Source organism: Arachis hypogaea, chromosome 7 (genome assembly GCF_003086295.3).
Source record: "Arachis hypogaea cultivar Tifrunner chromosome 7, arahy.Tifrunner.gnm2.J5K5, whole genome shotgun sequence".
Classification (NCBI taxonomy): domain Eukaryota; kingdom Viridiplantae; phylum Streptophyta; class Magnoliopsida; order Fabales; family Fabaceae; genus Arachis; species Arachis hypogaea.
In genome coordinates this window covers 80,980,756-80,997,588 of record NC_092042.1, presented here as the reverse complement: position 1 = coordinate 80,997,588, position 16,833 = coordinate 80,980,756, and the positions used below count along the sequence as shown (strand labels likewise).

General features: G+C 30.8%; 2 protein-coding genes across 2 annotated transcripts; both read left to right on the top strand.

Annotated features, from left to right (window-relative positions):
- Window positions 1–2,166: 2,166 nt before the first annotated feature.
- Window positions 2,167–4,288, top strand: LOC112703718 (mitochondrial-processing peptidase subunit alpha-like). The gene is made up of 7 exons (XM_029288082.2): window positions 2,167–2,351; window positions 2,651–2,887; window positions 3,001–3,301; window positions 3,373–3,557; window positions 3,666–3,833; window positions 3,936–4,016; window positions 4,141–4,288. The coding sequence occupies exons 1-7, from the start codon at window positions 2,313–2,315 to the stop codon at window positions 4,249–4,251; spliced, it is 1,122 nt and encodes a 373-aa protein (XP_029143915.1). The 5' UTR covers window positions 2,167–2,312; the 3' UTR covers window positions 4,252–4,288.
- Window positions 4,289–13,270: 8,982 nt separating this feature from the next.
- On the top strand, window positions 13,271–16,604 carry LOC112703715 (plastidic ATP/ADP-transporter). The gene is made up of 5 exons (XM_025755286.2): window positions 13,271–14,331; window positions 14,682–14,936; window positions 15,293–15,436; window positions 15,526–15,873; window positions 15,960–16,604. The coding sequence occupies exons 1-5, from the start codon at window positions 13,555–13,557 to the stop codon at window positions 16,320–16,322; spliced, it is 1,887 nt and encodes a 628-aa protein (XP_025611071.1). The 5' UTR covers window positions 13,271–13,554; the 3' UTR covers window positions 16,323–16,604.
- The last annotated feature ends 229 nt before the right edge of the window (window positions 16,605–16,833 follow it).

The window sequence follows — 16,833 nt, the reverse complement described above, 5'->3', positions numbered from 1 at the left end:
AGAAATCACCCCCAACATTTTTCTGCGTTTTCTGCATGTGGCGCATGTCACGCGTACGCGTTGATGGTCTTTTTCGCAAGTCACGCGGACGCGTCGGTCACGCGGACGCGTTGCTGAGCAAATCTTCAATTCACGCGTATGCGTCAGTCACGCGCACGCGTCACCATGGATATCTCCAAATCACGCGCACGCATCAGGCACGCGTGTGCGTCACTCCTCGCTGCCATCTCTTTTGATTCTTGTGCTGCAGAAACTCCATCAAATTTCGCCGAATGCCACCTAAAATAAACAAAATTGCAAAAGACTAAAAGTAGCATCCATATTAGCTAAAAGATAATTAATTCTTTATTAAATTCAACAATTTAAGTGCAAATTCAATAGGAAAAGATAGAAAAGATGCTCACGCATCAGCCAGTACATCCACAATGGTTGTACATTTTAAAGTTGCTGTCGCTGCGTCCAGGAAGGGGAACGAGCAAGAGAAGTTGATATCGAACCACCAAAATTCGCTCGTCAAGCCCTTTAAAAAATTTGAGCAAGCACAAGCAGGAAGTAGTCTCGAGTTTTCTAGTTCCTCCCATAACGTTTTAGAGCAGTAAAGAAGTCAGTGACAAAAAGAGATCCCTGTTTCAAGGAGTAAACTTCTTCTTGCAGTTCGACAATGTGCAAAGATCAGACTAAGAAAAACAGTCACAAAGATCTTTCCAAACATATGAAGCAGTGAGAATAAATCACACTTTGAGTTACCAAGGGTGACAAATAATGGAAGAGTCAAGAAAGGAATAAGTTGTTGCATCTTTTTCAGGTTGAAAAAAATGATTGTCAGAAGATAGAGGTACAATAGTGCCGATGAAAAATCATGTTTGTTCTTAGAAATAATAGCTATGGAAAATGATCGAGATCAAGAATGGTAATTGTTGCTATTAAGGACAGGTAAGACAAGAACTGATGTTAAGTTTTTTGAAGGATGTATATAATAAGGACCGGATGAATTTTGAAAAGGGTTTTAATTTGCATCATCCATAGAAGAGGACGAGGGAGAGGGAGAGGCCGAGAGGGAGTTGGTTATTGAAATTCGAAGTTTTTACTATTGATGAATATCCTTAGAATTTTAAAAGTTCTATACCATATTAAAATTTTTGGAAGAAGAACAGAATTAAAAATAATATTATTTGTGAAGTTGTGTTATTATTTGATACAACTAAATTATATAAAAAAATTATTAATTAATTTTATAAATACTTATCTACTAATTTTTTGTATATCATTTTGAGTATTTTGGATCACAAAATATAGTAAGTTTAATATCATGAATTTAGACCTTTTATTACTATTCATTTTTTTAGATATTAGATAAGGATTGGTATAATTTTTCAATATTAGAAGTTATGATGTTTTGTAAAATTCTAGAGGTGGTAGAATTTACAGTAGACAAATTCTCAGAATAAATTTTTTTTATTTATAAAGACAATATATAGACTACATATTATACTATTTTAATATTAAAATTATAATATACAAATTACGTATTATAAATACACAGATTTTATATTGTCAGTATAATACATATTCTGCGTATTGTAGTAAGCTTTCCTAAAATGCTATAAAAAACCAGGGTATATAAGAGATTTTTTTTATTTGTATGGCCGAATCAAAATAGAAAGTAAAAAGGCTTAAAGGCCCAAAAGAGAAAAAGAAAGAAGAATTTTTTTTTATTCTTTTCAATGGCCAAAATTTTTGTTCTTTATGTTATCCTCTAATATAAGATTTATGTTCTTATATATGTGAGTGTCTTCCCTCATCTATATATAATTTTTTTCTAAAAAAATATTTGATTTTACTCTAGACCAAAGTTTGGTGAAGTTGTTAGTTTTACTGTGCAACATGTTTCTTAAATAATAATTCTGATAATCAACTAGGTCTAATAGTAAGTTAATATATAATAAGTTAGTGTTTATAATGTGGTAAAATTAATTTCTAATCAACCATTTGGAACCATATAAAAAAAGTAAAAAAGAAAAAAAAAACTTTTCTATGGTCAGATCAGATCACTAATTTTATAAAAATTCATAATGTGTTAAAACTACAGAGGTTAATTAGAAATTAAATTTTAAGAGTTATATTATTTAATTTTCACCAATAACCATAGTGAGGGATCACTTACCAGACCCAACTGCCCACAAACCTGGGAGAATCAAAAGCTTCCTTTTTTCGTTCTCTTCGACACTTTCTTCCTTTTTTAATTCTCTTCTTCAATCCAACCAAATTCGATTCTGATTCATTCCGTTCATTACTACTCTCATTTCTCAATCATGTATAGACTTGCAGCTTCACGTCTCTCCCATCTCAAGGTTAAAATCTTCCCTTTCTTTTTACTTTTCAATTTTTCTACACACCGATATAAAAAAGTTCCAATTTTGATTGATGACAGATTTGTGGGTGGTTCCATTTTTGTTGTGTTTATAGCTGACGGACTACTTGTTTTGTTATTTTGTCATTTCATTACACGAATATCACAAACAACATTGTTCTGATAACACCTATATTGTTTTGTTTTGACACGATGTATTAATTGGTTGTAGAAAATGGATGTTATATTGTATCTCATGTTTGCATGTGGTGATGTTGTGTGATTGGAACTTGTGAACAGGGGCATGGCAGAACCTTGGGAGCCACTAGGCTTGCAGCATCAAGCGCAGCAGCTACAAAACCTGCATCAGGAGGTTTGTTTAGTTGGCTTGGTGGGAGTTTTAGTTCTCTTCCACCTCTGGACACACCACTTGCTGGTGTTGCCCTCCCTGATCCACTGCCTGATCGTGTTGAACCAAGCAAGACCAAGATCACTACTCTCCCCAATGGTCTCAAGATAGCATCAGAGACATCATCAGTATGTGCATCCTTTATAGTTAATGGCAATCTATGTTAATATATTGGTAAAACATTTGAGCATGTGTATTAGTCTGTTTATTATGTTGTTTTTACATTTTGGTTGTCAATTAGAACCCTGCGGCCTCAATAGGGTTGTATCTCGACTGTGATTCGCTATATGAGACTCCAATGTCAAGTGGGGCATCACACTTGCTGGAGCGAATGGCTTTCAAGAGCACAGCAAACCGGAGTCATTTCCGTATCGTGAGGGAAGTGGAAGCAATTGGTGGTACTGTAGGAGCTTCGGCCTCTCGAGAGCAAATGGGCTACACATTCGATGCTTTAAAAACCTATGTTCCACAAATGATTGAATTGCTAGTTGATTGTGTAAGAAACCCAGCCTTCTTGGATTGGGAAGTCAATGAAGAGGTATGTTGTTTTTTATGATTCTCTCTTCTAGTGTCTTTTAACTTTTAAGATAGCTCGTGCATAATTTTATAGCAGTTCTCTCTGATCTTGTTAAACCTTCCATTAGTGCAGAGCTTGGAGAACTTTCAAACAATCCCCAGGGCTTACTTTTGGAGGCAATACACTCGGCTGGTCATTCAGGTGCACTGGCTAATCCACTTTTGGCTCCTGAATCAGCACTAAACAGATTAGATGGGTCGATTTTGGAAGAATTTGTTTCTGTAAGAGCTATTATCCTTTTTGATACATCATGATTTATTTGTAGTCCAAAACTAATTTTTCTTGCAAAATATTTGATAATTTGAATGTTATTGTATTTGCAAATTCAGGAGAACTATACTGCGTCGAGGATGGTACTTGCAGCATCCGGGATTGAACATGAAGAACTATTATCTGTTGCTGAGCCACTTCTCTCTGATCTACCTAGTGTTGCCCACCTTGGAGAACCAAAATCTGTCTATGTTGGTGGCGATTTTCGTTGTCAAGGTGATTCAGGGGTATGTATTGATTTCGTATCCACTTATGCATGGCATATCCTTATTATTCATTTGTCTCCTTTCAAATTGTTACTTATCTACTAAGAACTGTTGCAAGGGCAGGGTGCACATGTAGCTATTGCTTTTGAAGTTCCTGGTGGTTGGCAACAAGAGAAAGACGCTATTATTTTGACTGTTTTACAGGTACTTGTTTTTCATTTGAGTCTTTCTGATTTCAAGAGATAGCACGTCTGTAGATTTGCGTAATTTCTTTTTTCTGCGTTCCCCTGCACAAGAAGGGGAACAAAATAACTCTTGAGTATTGCAGATGCTTATGGGAGGTGGTGGATCCTTCTCAGCAGGGGGCCCTGGAAAAGGGATGCACTCAAGGCTATGTACATTTTGCCTTTGTCTTCTAGTTTTGAACTTATTAAAATGAATGATGGAATTTTTATTGTTGAATTTTTGTTGTTAAATATTGTTTCCATTGAAAAAAAAAAAAACTAAAAGGAGAAGAAAGCTTCCACAAACTATAGAATATTAAGTTAATTCCCACAAAAAAACATAAGCAAATGTCATGAGTTATGCAAAATATATAGACTGTTAATAACCAATAGCATAAACAACTTACATGAATTCCATGTATTGAAGTTTATTAATGATCATGTTTCAGAAATAGAAAGAAGTAATAGAAAGACAAAAACAATAGATTTATAATCTTTAAAAACTAATTTGATTGATAAAATTTTTTAAAAGCAAATTTGAAGAACAATCCATCTTTTAGGGACCAATTTAATTATTAATCCCATAATTTATAAAAATGGGATGTATACTTTATCTTAAACAAATAGCATAACCAACTTTTTCATTGTTGAATCGTTTCTTATAATATTTTAAATTTGTAACTGTTAATATCATTAAAAGTGACCTTATAATCTTAGCCACTAATATCTCTAGCATCTCATCTTGATCGCTGTTAGATAAAAGAAAAATATAGTGTGCAACAATTTTACAGAGCTTAATTCCGGCTAAAATGGCTCTCAGCTGGATACAAGAAAACTCAAATGCGAGGAATGTTTCATCCAATTTTGCCAGATATTCATCTTTATGTCGAAGCTGTTCATCTTGTAATGCTTGTTGAATCCCGCTCAACAATCCCTCGAGCGGCAGTGCTTTTTTCATTCATATAATCACCTTCTTCCGTGTGTAGTTGATGCAGAGGAACGAAAAATTTGGACAGATATTTGGATCTTGAGACAAGATCTAAGTCAGTAAATTTCTTGAAGAGAGAGAGGGTTTTATGAGATTGTCGGAGGGAAGTGCAGAAGTACGGTGTGAGCTTATCTATATTGAATGTCCTTGCTTTGTCCTTCCACTCCTCAAAGTTCCAAATTAAGCTTTGTCTCTTCTGGCGCATTTCGGGCGGTTCCTCTGGTCGTTCATCAATCTTCTTTTTCCCTTTTCTTTCTCTTTCTCTTTCTTCCTCATCATCTTCTTCTATTCCTTCAGCATAAAGAGTGTAGTTCTTGTCCACCACTAGGAGTTCTCGTTAGGTTGAGATTTCTTTCGAAGTCTTCCGGATTGACTGCCATGTATTTAGTTGTTGTTGTTAGGGACGAAGTGGTAGTTGAATATCACTTTTCTTTCTTTATTTTTCTTCTTTTCTTTCATTGTATATATGTGGGTATTATTTAGGTTTGGTTTGGTAAAACTTTTACTTTTAAAAGACAGCTTTTAAAAAGCGGCAACACTTGCATTTGGTAAAATCACATTAAAACCAAGTTGGGTCACTAGTCCGCTTAAACAAGTGTCGGGGGTTCGAATCCCGCCTTATGCATGCAGCAACCCATTGGCCAGCGGCAAACCCTTAAATGGAGCTCAGTACCGCGACGGATTAGTCCTTGACCTGTCGGGTTGGGGGATACCGTGGGAAACCAAAAAAAAAAATCACATTAAAAATAACTTTTAATAAGCACAAGCACTATAATTGTGTTTGGTAAAACAATTTTTAAAAATTAAAAAAATTATAATAACATATTTATAACAAAGAATAATTTTTTTTTAAATTTTAGAGACCAATAATTTAAATATTTATTTGATTTACTCTCTATATTAATATAACTAAAGTTATCATTAGTCAATAATAAAACTTGTAGTACTGATACGTCCATTACCCATTTATATATATTGACTCACTTTTATAAATAACAGAAAATGGGACACATATCTCAAGTAAAATTATATATCTATATTTATATATGTATATATATGTTATTATAATTTTGACTAATGTTCATGAAGTTGGTATAGAAAAATTTTATGATTGGTTTCCATAAATCAGGTCTCCTTTTTTATGTTTTAAAGAACAGAGAAAGACAAACATCTACTAAAAAATACAAAAACAACGCACAAAAAATAATATAAATAGATAGAGATTCATACCTAATACATGATAAAGATGTATTTGTGTTGAAATTGTGAAAATTAGGTTGAAAATAAAAAATATATGAAAATTGTGTTAGAATTTGTGAAGGTTAGGTTGAGAAATTAGAAATATATGAGTATTTCAATAGTAATATAATGACGAAAAATATGTGTGGGAAAATAAATGAAATCTGGTGTTAATAATTAATAATGATAATTTTGAAACTGTCTTAATACTTTTTCTTTCAAATGTCAGTTTAATTTTACAGTGATTCATTGACCTTTTCTAACAACTTTGGAGTGAAAGTAGACTTCTTAATTTTTTTATACTTATTAATAATTAGACTTATTTGATAAAATTAAATATTTTATATAGTAAAAATAATATTAGATTTCAACATGCTTCTTGTAATAGTTTTTACATTGCTTTATTATTACAATCTTCCATTTGTAACAGAAATATTAAATATTTAAACTGAAACTCAAATTATAGAAAAAAACTAATGATTGTAAAGGAAATGTCTTAATTAGACAAAAAAAAAAAGTATATTGTAGAGAAGTAATTCTTCAAGTCCAATTCCAAAATCATCAATTCAAAATATAAATTGAAAGTTCATCACAAATAATAAGTAACTTATGCTGCTGATTGAAAAATTACATATACTTATATGAATTTAGGCTTCTTCTCATATTAATTGAATTGTACAATAATAGCTAGTTAACATATTACTGATTTCTTAGTAAAGGAACAAAAAATAATCATCAAAAACTCAAAATCTTTAAATATTGAATATTAAAAAGAAAAAGAAACTGAACTCCATGAACGAAAAAAAACTAATTCACATATATAATGAATAACTTAAATACATAGATAACACATAAAAAAATCATGCTTATTTCTTGAAGAACAAAAGAGAGTATATATTTTAAAAAATAGAAATGTCGCCAACATAAGCAGTGAAGGTCAGCTGTCCAAACAAAAAAAGAAATCAACATTGCAGAAGCAAGTTAGCACTTCTTGAAAGTTACAAAGTTTCGGTTCTCCAAAAATTATACAAAAACATAAACTCATTGCAAAATTATAAATTATTCAAGAACTCAAGGAGATTCATGGTGTGTGGGGTGCAAGAGGGCACAATAATTTATGTGGTTTGCAATTTTGCATAGATTGAATTTTGTTTTGTAATAATAAAAGTCACCGTTCTCAGCACAAAGAGCATAGATCTTTTTTCCAAAGCAAGCTTATTATCTTCATGCTGCTCTGGTAATAAGAAAAAAAATTGATTAATATCTACTTAAATGAAAAAGAAATAAAAATATTGAAAATCTAATATTTTTTTTGGAACTGACTATTACAACTAATTAATGGATTATAGCATGAAGATATCTAAAATTTATTTAGTAAAAAATCCAAAAGAAAGAATGTCCGTGAAAATTCAACATAAATATTATACAAATAAAAAATTATCATATATTTATGTATAAATATATAATTTTTGTTTAATTTATTTTTAATATATATATTTTATATTTTTTCATATATTTTATGTATTTACATATATATAAATACTAATATTATGTCATTTTTTATGGATATTTTGTATTTTAATATATATATTTTATATCAGTAATTATTTTTTGTGTGTACACATAGTATAATTATATCTTTATTAATTTCTATTTTAAAAATTAAAGTTTCATATAGTTATATATTATCAATTATTTCGATAAGTACAAACAAATTATATTTTTGTTAAATAAAATTAAAATATAAATATTAAAATTAAATGACAGGAAATAAAGAGTTAATATTGTTTGAATGTATGTATAATAAAATATCAACTCAGTAAAAGTGTTGCAATTTGCAAAACACTCCTTAATAAATTCTCATGGTTCAATACTCAGTAGAATTTAGATCATCTAAATTTTGAATTTCACTCGAAAAGGTAAAGTGTGATCTCTTACTATTTATTTTATAAGTGGAGTCAAGAGAAAATATAAAAAAAAAAGAACATTCAAAAATAAGAGATCACAATTTATTCTCTAAAATAAAAATTTAAAAATCAGAATTCATAGTATCCAAATTTTTTTAGGTATTTTGGTCAGCTCTTGTGCTCCCTTTTTGTTTTTGTGAAATGGATTTCGGTTGAGGGAGATAATGGGCTTACATCGGAATTGAACAGATGCCCAAATAGTTGATCCTTTTAGATAGAGTAGCTGGGCTCACTTCCGACCAAAAACGAGAGAAAAAAAAAGAGTACCCCTTGTATATCTCTTCATAATTTGCCACTTTGCCTTTGTCAATATATAATATTATCCTAACTATATGTCACCCTACGGCACTGTTTGATTAAATAAATTAATAGTAATATTGTTATCATAATCTGAGGAAATCTTTTGGGTTTAGGACCCATGGGTGCTTGCTTTCTTTCAATTCCAAATAATTAGTATAGTATTGTATTTTAGCAGATATGCATATATATTACTGGAAGAACCGCATGGTTGACGGTCTCAAACGTGCTTAAATGGATCCTTTTGTCTCCCTCATGTTATTCACTACTAATAAACTAAATTAGTTGATGACAAGTAATAAAGGTTGGAGAAATACTATATAACAGGTAAAGTATATATTTTTGTCTTTGAAGTTTAATAAAAATTTAAAAAATATTTTTAAGTTTAATTTTATTTTAGAAATTTTTAATTTTCATCAAATATGCTTGTTAATTTTAAAAATATTTAAGATCAATTCAACAATAATTTCATAAAAATAATCTCTCAACACAAACAAATCAAATATAATTTTTATACATTATTGTTATATTGGTCTTAAATTTTTTGAAAATTTAGCCGTTGAGAGTATATTTGATACAAATAAAAAATTGAGACAAAATTAAAATAAAATAAAACTTAGCGATATTTTTAAAACTTTTAACAAATTTCAGGAACAAAAAGTATACTTTACTCTACTATAATTCTATAATAATATACCTATAATAGTTATGTAATGTGCACCTAAACTTACCAACGAGTTATAATTCGAAAGACATAATTTTCTCATACATTCTTAAAAGTTACGAGTTCAAATCTCACTCCTTTAAAAAAAATTGCACCTAAACCTCCAGCATTAATACTCGAAATTTTGTTTGTTATCCATTGTTCTTTATTGGCTGTAAACTTCTTATTCTGTCATCATTATAGAATTTGTACTAATTTAGTGCTAACAAAAATTACAATTTAAAGACTACTAATATAACAAGGATTTTGTTAACTAGTATTTTTAGTTTATTGTATCGCACATTGAAAGGAGTTGCTAGCTTAGAAATTTGACGACGGCTCCACCGGTGAGTCAACTAAAAATGTTGACTGGACACGTTTGAAGAAGGGAATTAAAAATGGAAGAATTGAAGCAACAAAGTTTGAAGCAATCACGGCTTCGTAGTCATTTCCCTCACGTTCCGTGAAAGGCATGCATGAGAACAAAAAAATGACAATAATGATATCACATAAATGTGATAATATTAATTCTCCTAAAAAACGACAATAACGGTTTTTTTCCTAATTGAGTATACTCAATTAACACAAATGCACATTGGAGTTACTTATTGACTTTAAACATCACAAATACACATTTGACTTCCCGGAGTTTCAAAAAAAAAGTATTTAATATATCCTTTTGAGAATTATTAATATTTGTTTTTAATTATAAATTACACTTAAAATTATAAGTAAATATATTATTTTTATATTACATTCATTATAAATAAATTTATTATTTTTATAATTTTACACTTAAAATTATAAGTTAATATAAAAATATAAAAAAATTATTTAGAATAAAAATAGTGTGATTAAGTATAATTTATTTAGATGTGATTAAAAAAGAATTCAATATTATATACAGTAAAAAATTGATATTATTGAATGATAAAATTAAAATTTTTTTCTATATATCGTTTTTGTTCTATTTAAGTTCCTAACGTTTCAAAATCGTCTCAATTTTATCCCGCCGTCAATTCTATTAACGGACTCCTAATGGCAGGATAACATTGAGACAATTTTGAAACGTTAGGGATTTAAATAGGATAATTGAAATGTTAGGGACAACTTTAAAACTTACCCTAAACGTTTGAGGATAAAAACGATACTTTACTCTATGTATTTTATTTTTTTTGTTGTTGGTCTTCATTTTTTGAACATAAAAATATATTCAATTTTTTGTATAAACAAAGATTAGTAACAAGTATCTGAACCCTACAACCTAAAATGTTAAACAATTTCTCCCAAGAGAGTTTTTTCAAGCCCCAAATTCATAAGCAAAGTTAATTCAGAATCAATTCACATTTTTTAACCAACCCCCCATTAGGTTTTCATTTTTTTTTCTTTATTTAGTATCATAAAAATTATTATAACACATTTTAGAAAATAATCATACTTTTAACTTGAAAAAGAATTAAACGGAAGTTGTTGATAAAATAATAGTCAACTACTTAATAGATGTATGATTCACACAGTTTTTTAGTTCCATCAAATAAGGCGCACGTGTTTAATTTTGAGCATGATTTGACCTTGAATTAGATGACTAAGGCAGGGGATGTTAAGGGAAAAAAAATCATTTTTTATACAAAGGAATTTTACCTTCAAAATATATTAGGTTTTAACACACATAATAAATAATTAAATATGTAGTATAATTTTACTACTATCAAATATTGTGTAGAAACTAGAAAGTCAAAATAACAATTGATGATAAAGTATCTAAAACAATAATAAAATTGGAGAATCAATGAACGATGGATAGAAATTGAGGCAAATGAATGAGGTTGGTAGAGGTGCAATTTGCAATTTCACTTTTAGTTGGGTGAGTCCGTGATTTTATGTGAGCCGTTGGTTCAATGAACGAGTTCACATTCCAAGGTTTTTGAACCGCAAATGTTACTTTCAAGTTTCAAGGTCAATCCCATCCTCCAACAGAACAAAAGCCTTATAATATAATATCTTATTGTTGCTGGAAACCAAAATTGTTTCCCAAGGTTTTTTATATATATATATATAATCGATTAAATTGTATTATTTTTATCAAAATTAAGTCAAATAAATTAATTTAATAAAAAAATAGTGAATTAAATTTTAAATTAGTCTAAATTAATACTATTTTTATAAAAAATTATTACAATATTTTTATTATAAAAAATAACTAAAATACTTATATATATATATATATATATATTAATTTTGAGAATCTTAAATTCTAATCATTTATTTCTTGTCGTCATAGGATTAGGATTTAGAGTTTTCGAAATTAACATATATATATATATATATATATATATATATATATATATATATATATATATATATATATATATAGAAGTATTTTAGTTATTTTCTATAAAAAATAATAAATTTAAATCGGTTCAAAAATTTGATTTATCATATTTTCAATTAAATTAATTTATGTGATCCAATTTTTAAAAAAATAACACGGTTTAATCGATTATATATACTAAATTTTAATTACTATAAAATATTTTTTTAAAAATATTTTAAACGCCTTCATGTGAATTGAATGAGTTTCTTTCAAAAAAAACTGTAGAAATAATGTTGCTTATCATGGGAACTGAATCATTCATAGGCATATAATAATAAGAAGAATATACCATATTTATTATTATTACTATGCAGTAGAGTTCATAAATATTAAGATATTTTGGTAAATTAGGTTGTCCACTTGTACAGAAATATCGTAGCAAAGCAACGTCCTTTATAAACTTTTTATTTTCTTCTTTTAATTGACCATTTCCTACGCTTTTTCATGCACGTCATTTTCCAGTTCACTCGCATTCATAGCTGGTGGGATTCACTTGTGAGTTGTGACCGTATAATCTGTATCTTGGTAAATTTGTTGAATATCAATTATCAAAATCAACTAGTCTTATATGTTTAATATATTCTTATTAAAATTTAATTTTATTATACTATTCAAATATTAAGTAAAATAGTCTACTATGATGGCTATTATAGTATTTTTGTTTAAGACCTAAGTTCGATTCCTTTACAAACCATGTGGATTATATCACATGTTTCAACCTTACTTTTAAAAATTTGTTTAATTCGATCAGAGAGTCCAAAATATTGTATATATAATATACTTTGACTTGTAATAAATTATTTTTATGGTATAAATTATAAATTTATCTTGTTTATGAATTAATATTTCTTAAACACTACCACTTTACAAATATCAAATGATTAATTTTTTAAAATATGAAAAATTGAAAATATTGAACTTTTGTTCCATTTATTTATTTATTTTTGAATTTTTAATATAAATTAATCAAATTGAAACAACTCAAATCTTAATTTGTTCCATTTAGAAGTTATATTAGTTTGTATGAACTTGAAAAATTGATCTAATTCAAATTGTAATGAGCATTCAAATAATTGTATAATATAATAATAAAGTAAAATATTAAATTAATCCTCTATATTTAAATTTAATTATGTATTAGTCTCTAAAATTTAAAGAGTTTTATTTAAATCTAAAAAGTTTCATTTAGTTTTAATATAATTTTAGTGTCCTACCGTGAATTTAAAATTAAACAATTAAAAAATTACATAACAATAGTGTAAGAACAAATCAATAATTTAAAGAATATGTATAAATTCGAGAGATACATAATTAACGAATGCATCTCTGCGAGCCTAATCTTAGTTCAAGCACATAAGGAACACTCGTTTTTAGCGAAAAATTCAATTGCAGCAACGAAGACAAGGCTATCATCACCTGCACCGCAGAAACTCTCTTTAGCAACTAAGAGATTGGTTATGAGTTTTTCAGATTTAAAAACTGAATTTCATTAATTATTTAACTTTAATTTTATAATAAGACTACATGTCTACGTTAACGCTAAATGAAATTTTTTAAATTCAAATAAAATATTTTAAATCTTAAAAATATAAATAAAATTAAGTCCAAACATAATGAACCAATTTAGTACTTTACCATATAATAATAATAATATTAAATTAAGATTGAATTGATCCTTTTTTCCGCATGTAAATATTCTATATATTTTATTAATTTAATTTAATTTTATTTATTGACTGAACCCTCAGAGGCAGAGCTTAAGGGTTTGGTAGATTCTTATGAGCGTATAATATATAAAAGGGAAGATATTTGTTTCTGTGCCTTCTCTTTTTATTGAGAACATAATCTTCTTCTCCAATCTCCTCTTCTCTTCTCCAGAGCCACCTTATCTCTGCGCTTACGTTCTTATCTTTGTCTCTCTAGAGAGAGAGAGAAGAGAGAGAGAGAGACATGGAGGCTGTTCTTCAGACCAGAGGGCTTCTCTCCCTTCCTACAAACCCCAGGAACAGGCTCCTACAAACACCCCAGAACATAAAGCATCGATTTTTCACTCCCAAGCCCAAAATCGTTGGTGGGTTTTCTCCCCTCACAGCTACACCAATCCCAAAACAACTCAATGGATTTGCCTTAAAAGCCAACACCTTTGGCCAAAAGGGCAAGAATTTGTTCGTATGCAGGGCGGAAGCTGCAGCTTCAGCTGATGGGCAGCCACTGTTTGCTGAAAGTACTGAATCAGAGAACAAGCCAAAGATTTTGGGTGTTGAAGTTGCCACCTTGAAGAAGATTATACCATTGGGGATGATGTTCTTTTGCATCCTTTTCAATTACACAATCCTCAGGGACACGAAGGATGTTCTTGTTGTCACTGCTAGAGGTAGCAGTGCAGAGATTATACCCTTTCTGAAGACATGGGTGAACCTTCCCATGGCCGTTGGATTCATGTTGCTGTATACTAAGTTGGCTAATGTTTTGTCAAAACAAGCACTCTTTTATTCTGTTATTCTTCCATTTATTGCATTCTTTGGTGCCTTTGGTTTTGTCCTGTACCCTCTCAGCAACTACATCCACCCTGAGGCATTTGCGGACAAGCTTCTCAACATCCTTGGACCAAGGTTTCTTGGCCCCCTTGCAATTATGAGAATATGGAGTTTCTGTTTGTTCTATGTCATGGCTGAATTGTGGGGGAGTGTGGTCATTTCCGTGCTCTTTTGGGGTTTTGCCAATCAGGTATAGATATAATTCCATTGCTTGAATTCTTACCTGTTTTTGTTAGATGTTAATTGGTCTTTAGCTTGATTCTGTATCCTGTTACAGTGTGCTTGTTGGTACTTAATATCGTTATCATGCAATAATGTTTTGTGATTCTGGTATTGCATATTTTAGTTAGGTTTGGTTGTTGGATTGATTGTCTTATTTTAATTTTTTTTTTCATCTTCATGTTTGGCATATGTACGCTGGTTTTGATTCATTTTCATCTAATAATGATTGATAGGTGGTTGTTTCATATGCATAAAACTCTTTTCTGGTTAGAATGCTATGTGCTAATGAGAAGCTTTTGCTTTTCTTCTGCCCTGCAGATAACTACAGTTGACGAAGCGAAACGATTCTATCCACTATTTGGGCTAGGGGCCAATGTAGCCCTCGTGTTCTCTGGCCGGACAGTGAAATACTTCTCTAATCTGAGGCAAAATTTAGGTCCTGGAGTTGATGGTTGGGCCATCTCTCTAAAAGCAATGATGAGCATAGTTGTTGGTATGGGATTTGCTATCTGCTTCTTGTATTGGTGGGTGAATAACTATGTTCCTCTTCCTGAACGGAGCAAGAAGAAGAAGGTAATTCTTTGAAAGGCCACAATACCTAACAATCTTGTGTTATCCCTTTGGCTTTGTCTGGTATCTGTTTCAGTTTCAGGATGGAAATACAGAAGATAAAATGTCTCTGTTTAAAAGCAAAATTTGCCCCATTTTACCTCCACCCAAAAACTATGGACAATGAACAGAGACAAAGTCCCAAATTTTTTTTCTATTAAGTTTGTGTCTTCATTGCCTCGTTTTGTATTTTCTGTCTAGATATAGTATTAAACATAACTTTTTGTTCTTTTATCTTATATATGTCTGAATATAAGAAATTCTGAATCTTTTGTTCGTATAACATGATATTAAACCTTGTTATGCATTTTATTTTCCAGGAAAAGCCAAAAATGGGAACAATGGAGAGCATAAAATTCTTGGTGTCTTCAAAATACATAAGAGATCTGGCCACTTTGGTGGTTGCATACGGAATTAGCATTAACCTTGTTGAGGTTACATGGAAATCAAAGCTCAAAGCTCAGGTAATGTAAATTTGTCTTGCTTTTGGTTTTATTACCGGCCATTTTACTCTGCTATTTCTCTCTCACACTCAACTATGCAAATTGTGCAGTTTCCTAGCCCGAACGAGTACTCATCATTTATGGGTGACTTCTCAACCGCAACTGGAATTGCCACATTCACAATGATGCTTGTGAGCCAATTTATATTTGACAGGTACGGATGGGGAGTTGCCGCCAAGATCACCCCTACTGTCCTGCTTTTGACAGGAGTTGCTTTCTTCTCTCTTATTTTATTCGGAGGCCCGGTTGCACCTGTTATTGCGAAGTTTGGAATGACTCCACTGCTAGCTGCTGTATACGTCGGTGCATTGCAAAACATATTCAGCAAGAGTGCTAAGTACAGTTTATTCGATCCATGCAAAGAAATGGCCTACATTCCATTGGATGAGGATACCAAGGTTTGGACTTCTACACTCAGATATGTTTTCATTTTGTAAAGTATCTGCCCGCATTTGATTAACCATTGTTGAATTTCTTGTTGCAGGTCAAAGGAAAGGCAGCCATTGATGTTGTATGCAACCCCTTGGGGAAGTCCGGAGGCGCTCTTATTCAGCAGTTTATGATATTGAGTTTTGGCTCGTTGGCGAATTCAACCCCATACCTTGGAGGAGTGCTTCTGGTGATTGTTCTTGCATGGTTAGCAGCAGCCAAATCCTTGGACACCCAATTCACTGCGCTTCGCCGAGAAGAAGAGCTCGAGAAAGAGATGGAAAGAGCAGCTGCAGTTAAGATACCAGTGGTGGCCGACAATGAGGGTGGGAATGGCTCTCTTCCAAGCATTTCGCCATTGAATCCGGTTGGCGGTGGTGACACCTCAAGCAGTCCTTCAACCCCTCGCAGCCTTTAAACCAACAGTGCTTCTTTCTGTTGAATTGCAAGCAGAAAGAATAAGAAGTAGAACCCTTGAGAAAGTGTTAAGGGGAAAACTACTTCTTGTAGGCTATTTAATTGCCTATACAATAAGTTAGCTTGTCACTTTTATTCAAGTCCCATTAAATTTTTTGGTTCCCATAGGCAAGTGGGGTTGTTCTCTTTTATGATTTTAGTTTTACCAAGTCTTTCTACTTTATAGAATCCGACTTTATTTTTGTGTTAAAAAGAAAAAATGAAAGAATGAATTTGTTTGCAAGTCTAGCATCTAGCTGTTGGATTTTTCTTCTTTTGTTTTTTATACAATAATTTTTGTCAATTTTGGATGGAATTTCATCTTACAGTTATGGATCCAATGTTGGGCTGTATGTTCAGTTTTTGTCTCTTAGTCTATGAAGAACATAAAGCCCATAAAGTTATAAAGTGTGTCCACTTTGTAACATGACAGGCCCAGACAGAGGCTTTTCTTCTTCAGGAATCAGGACCAC

What these genes read in the sequence shown, in the direction of transcription:
- LOC112703715 (XM_025755286.2), top strand. Translation starts at nt 13,555, where the DNA reads ATGGAGGCTGTTCTTCAGACCAGAGGGCTTCTCTCCCTTCCTACAAAC. An exon ending in AACGGAGCAAGAAGAAGAAG is followed by an intron (nt 14,937 to 15,292) that starts GTAATTCTTTGA and finishes TTTATTTTCCAG; the next exon opens with GAAAAGCCAAAAATGGGAAC. An exon ending in AATCAAAGCTCAAAGCTCAG is followed by an intron (nt 15,437 to 15,525) that starts GTAATGTAAATT and finishes CAAATTGTGCAG; the next exon opens with TTTCCTAGCCCGAACGAGTA.
- LOC112703718 (XM_029288082.2), top strand. Translation starts at nt 2,313, where the DNA reads ATGTATAGACTTGCAGCTTCACGTCTCTCCCATCTCAAG. An exon ending in CACGTCTCTCCCATCTCAAG is followed by an intron (nt 2,352 to 2,650) that starts GTTAAAATCTTC and finishes ACTTGTGAACAG; the next exon opens with GGGCATGGCAGAACCTTGGG. An exon ending in TAGCATCAGAGACATCATCA is followed by an intron (nt 2,888 to 3,000) that starts GTATGTGCATCC and finishes GTTGTCAATTAG; the next exon opens with AACCCTGCGGCCTCAATAGG.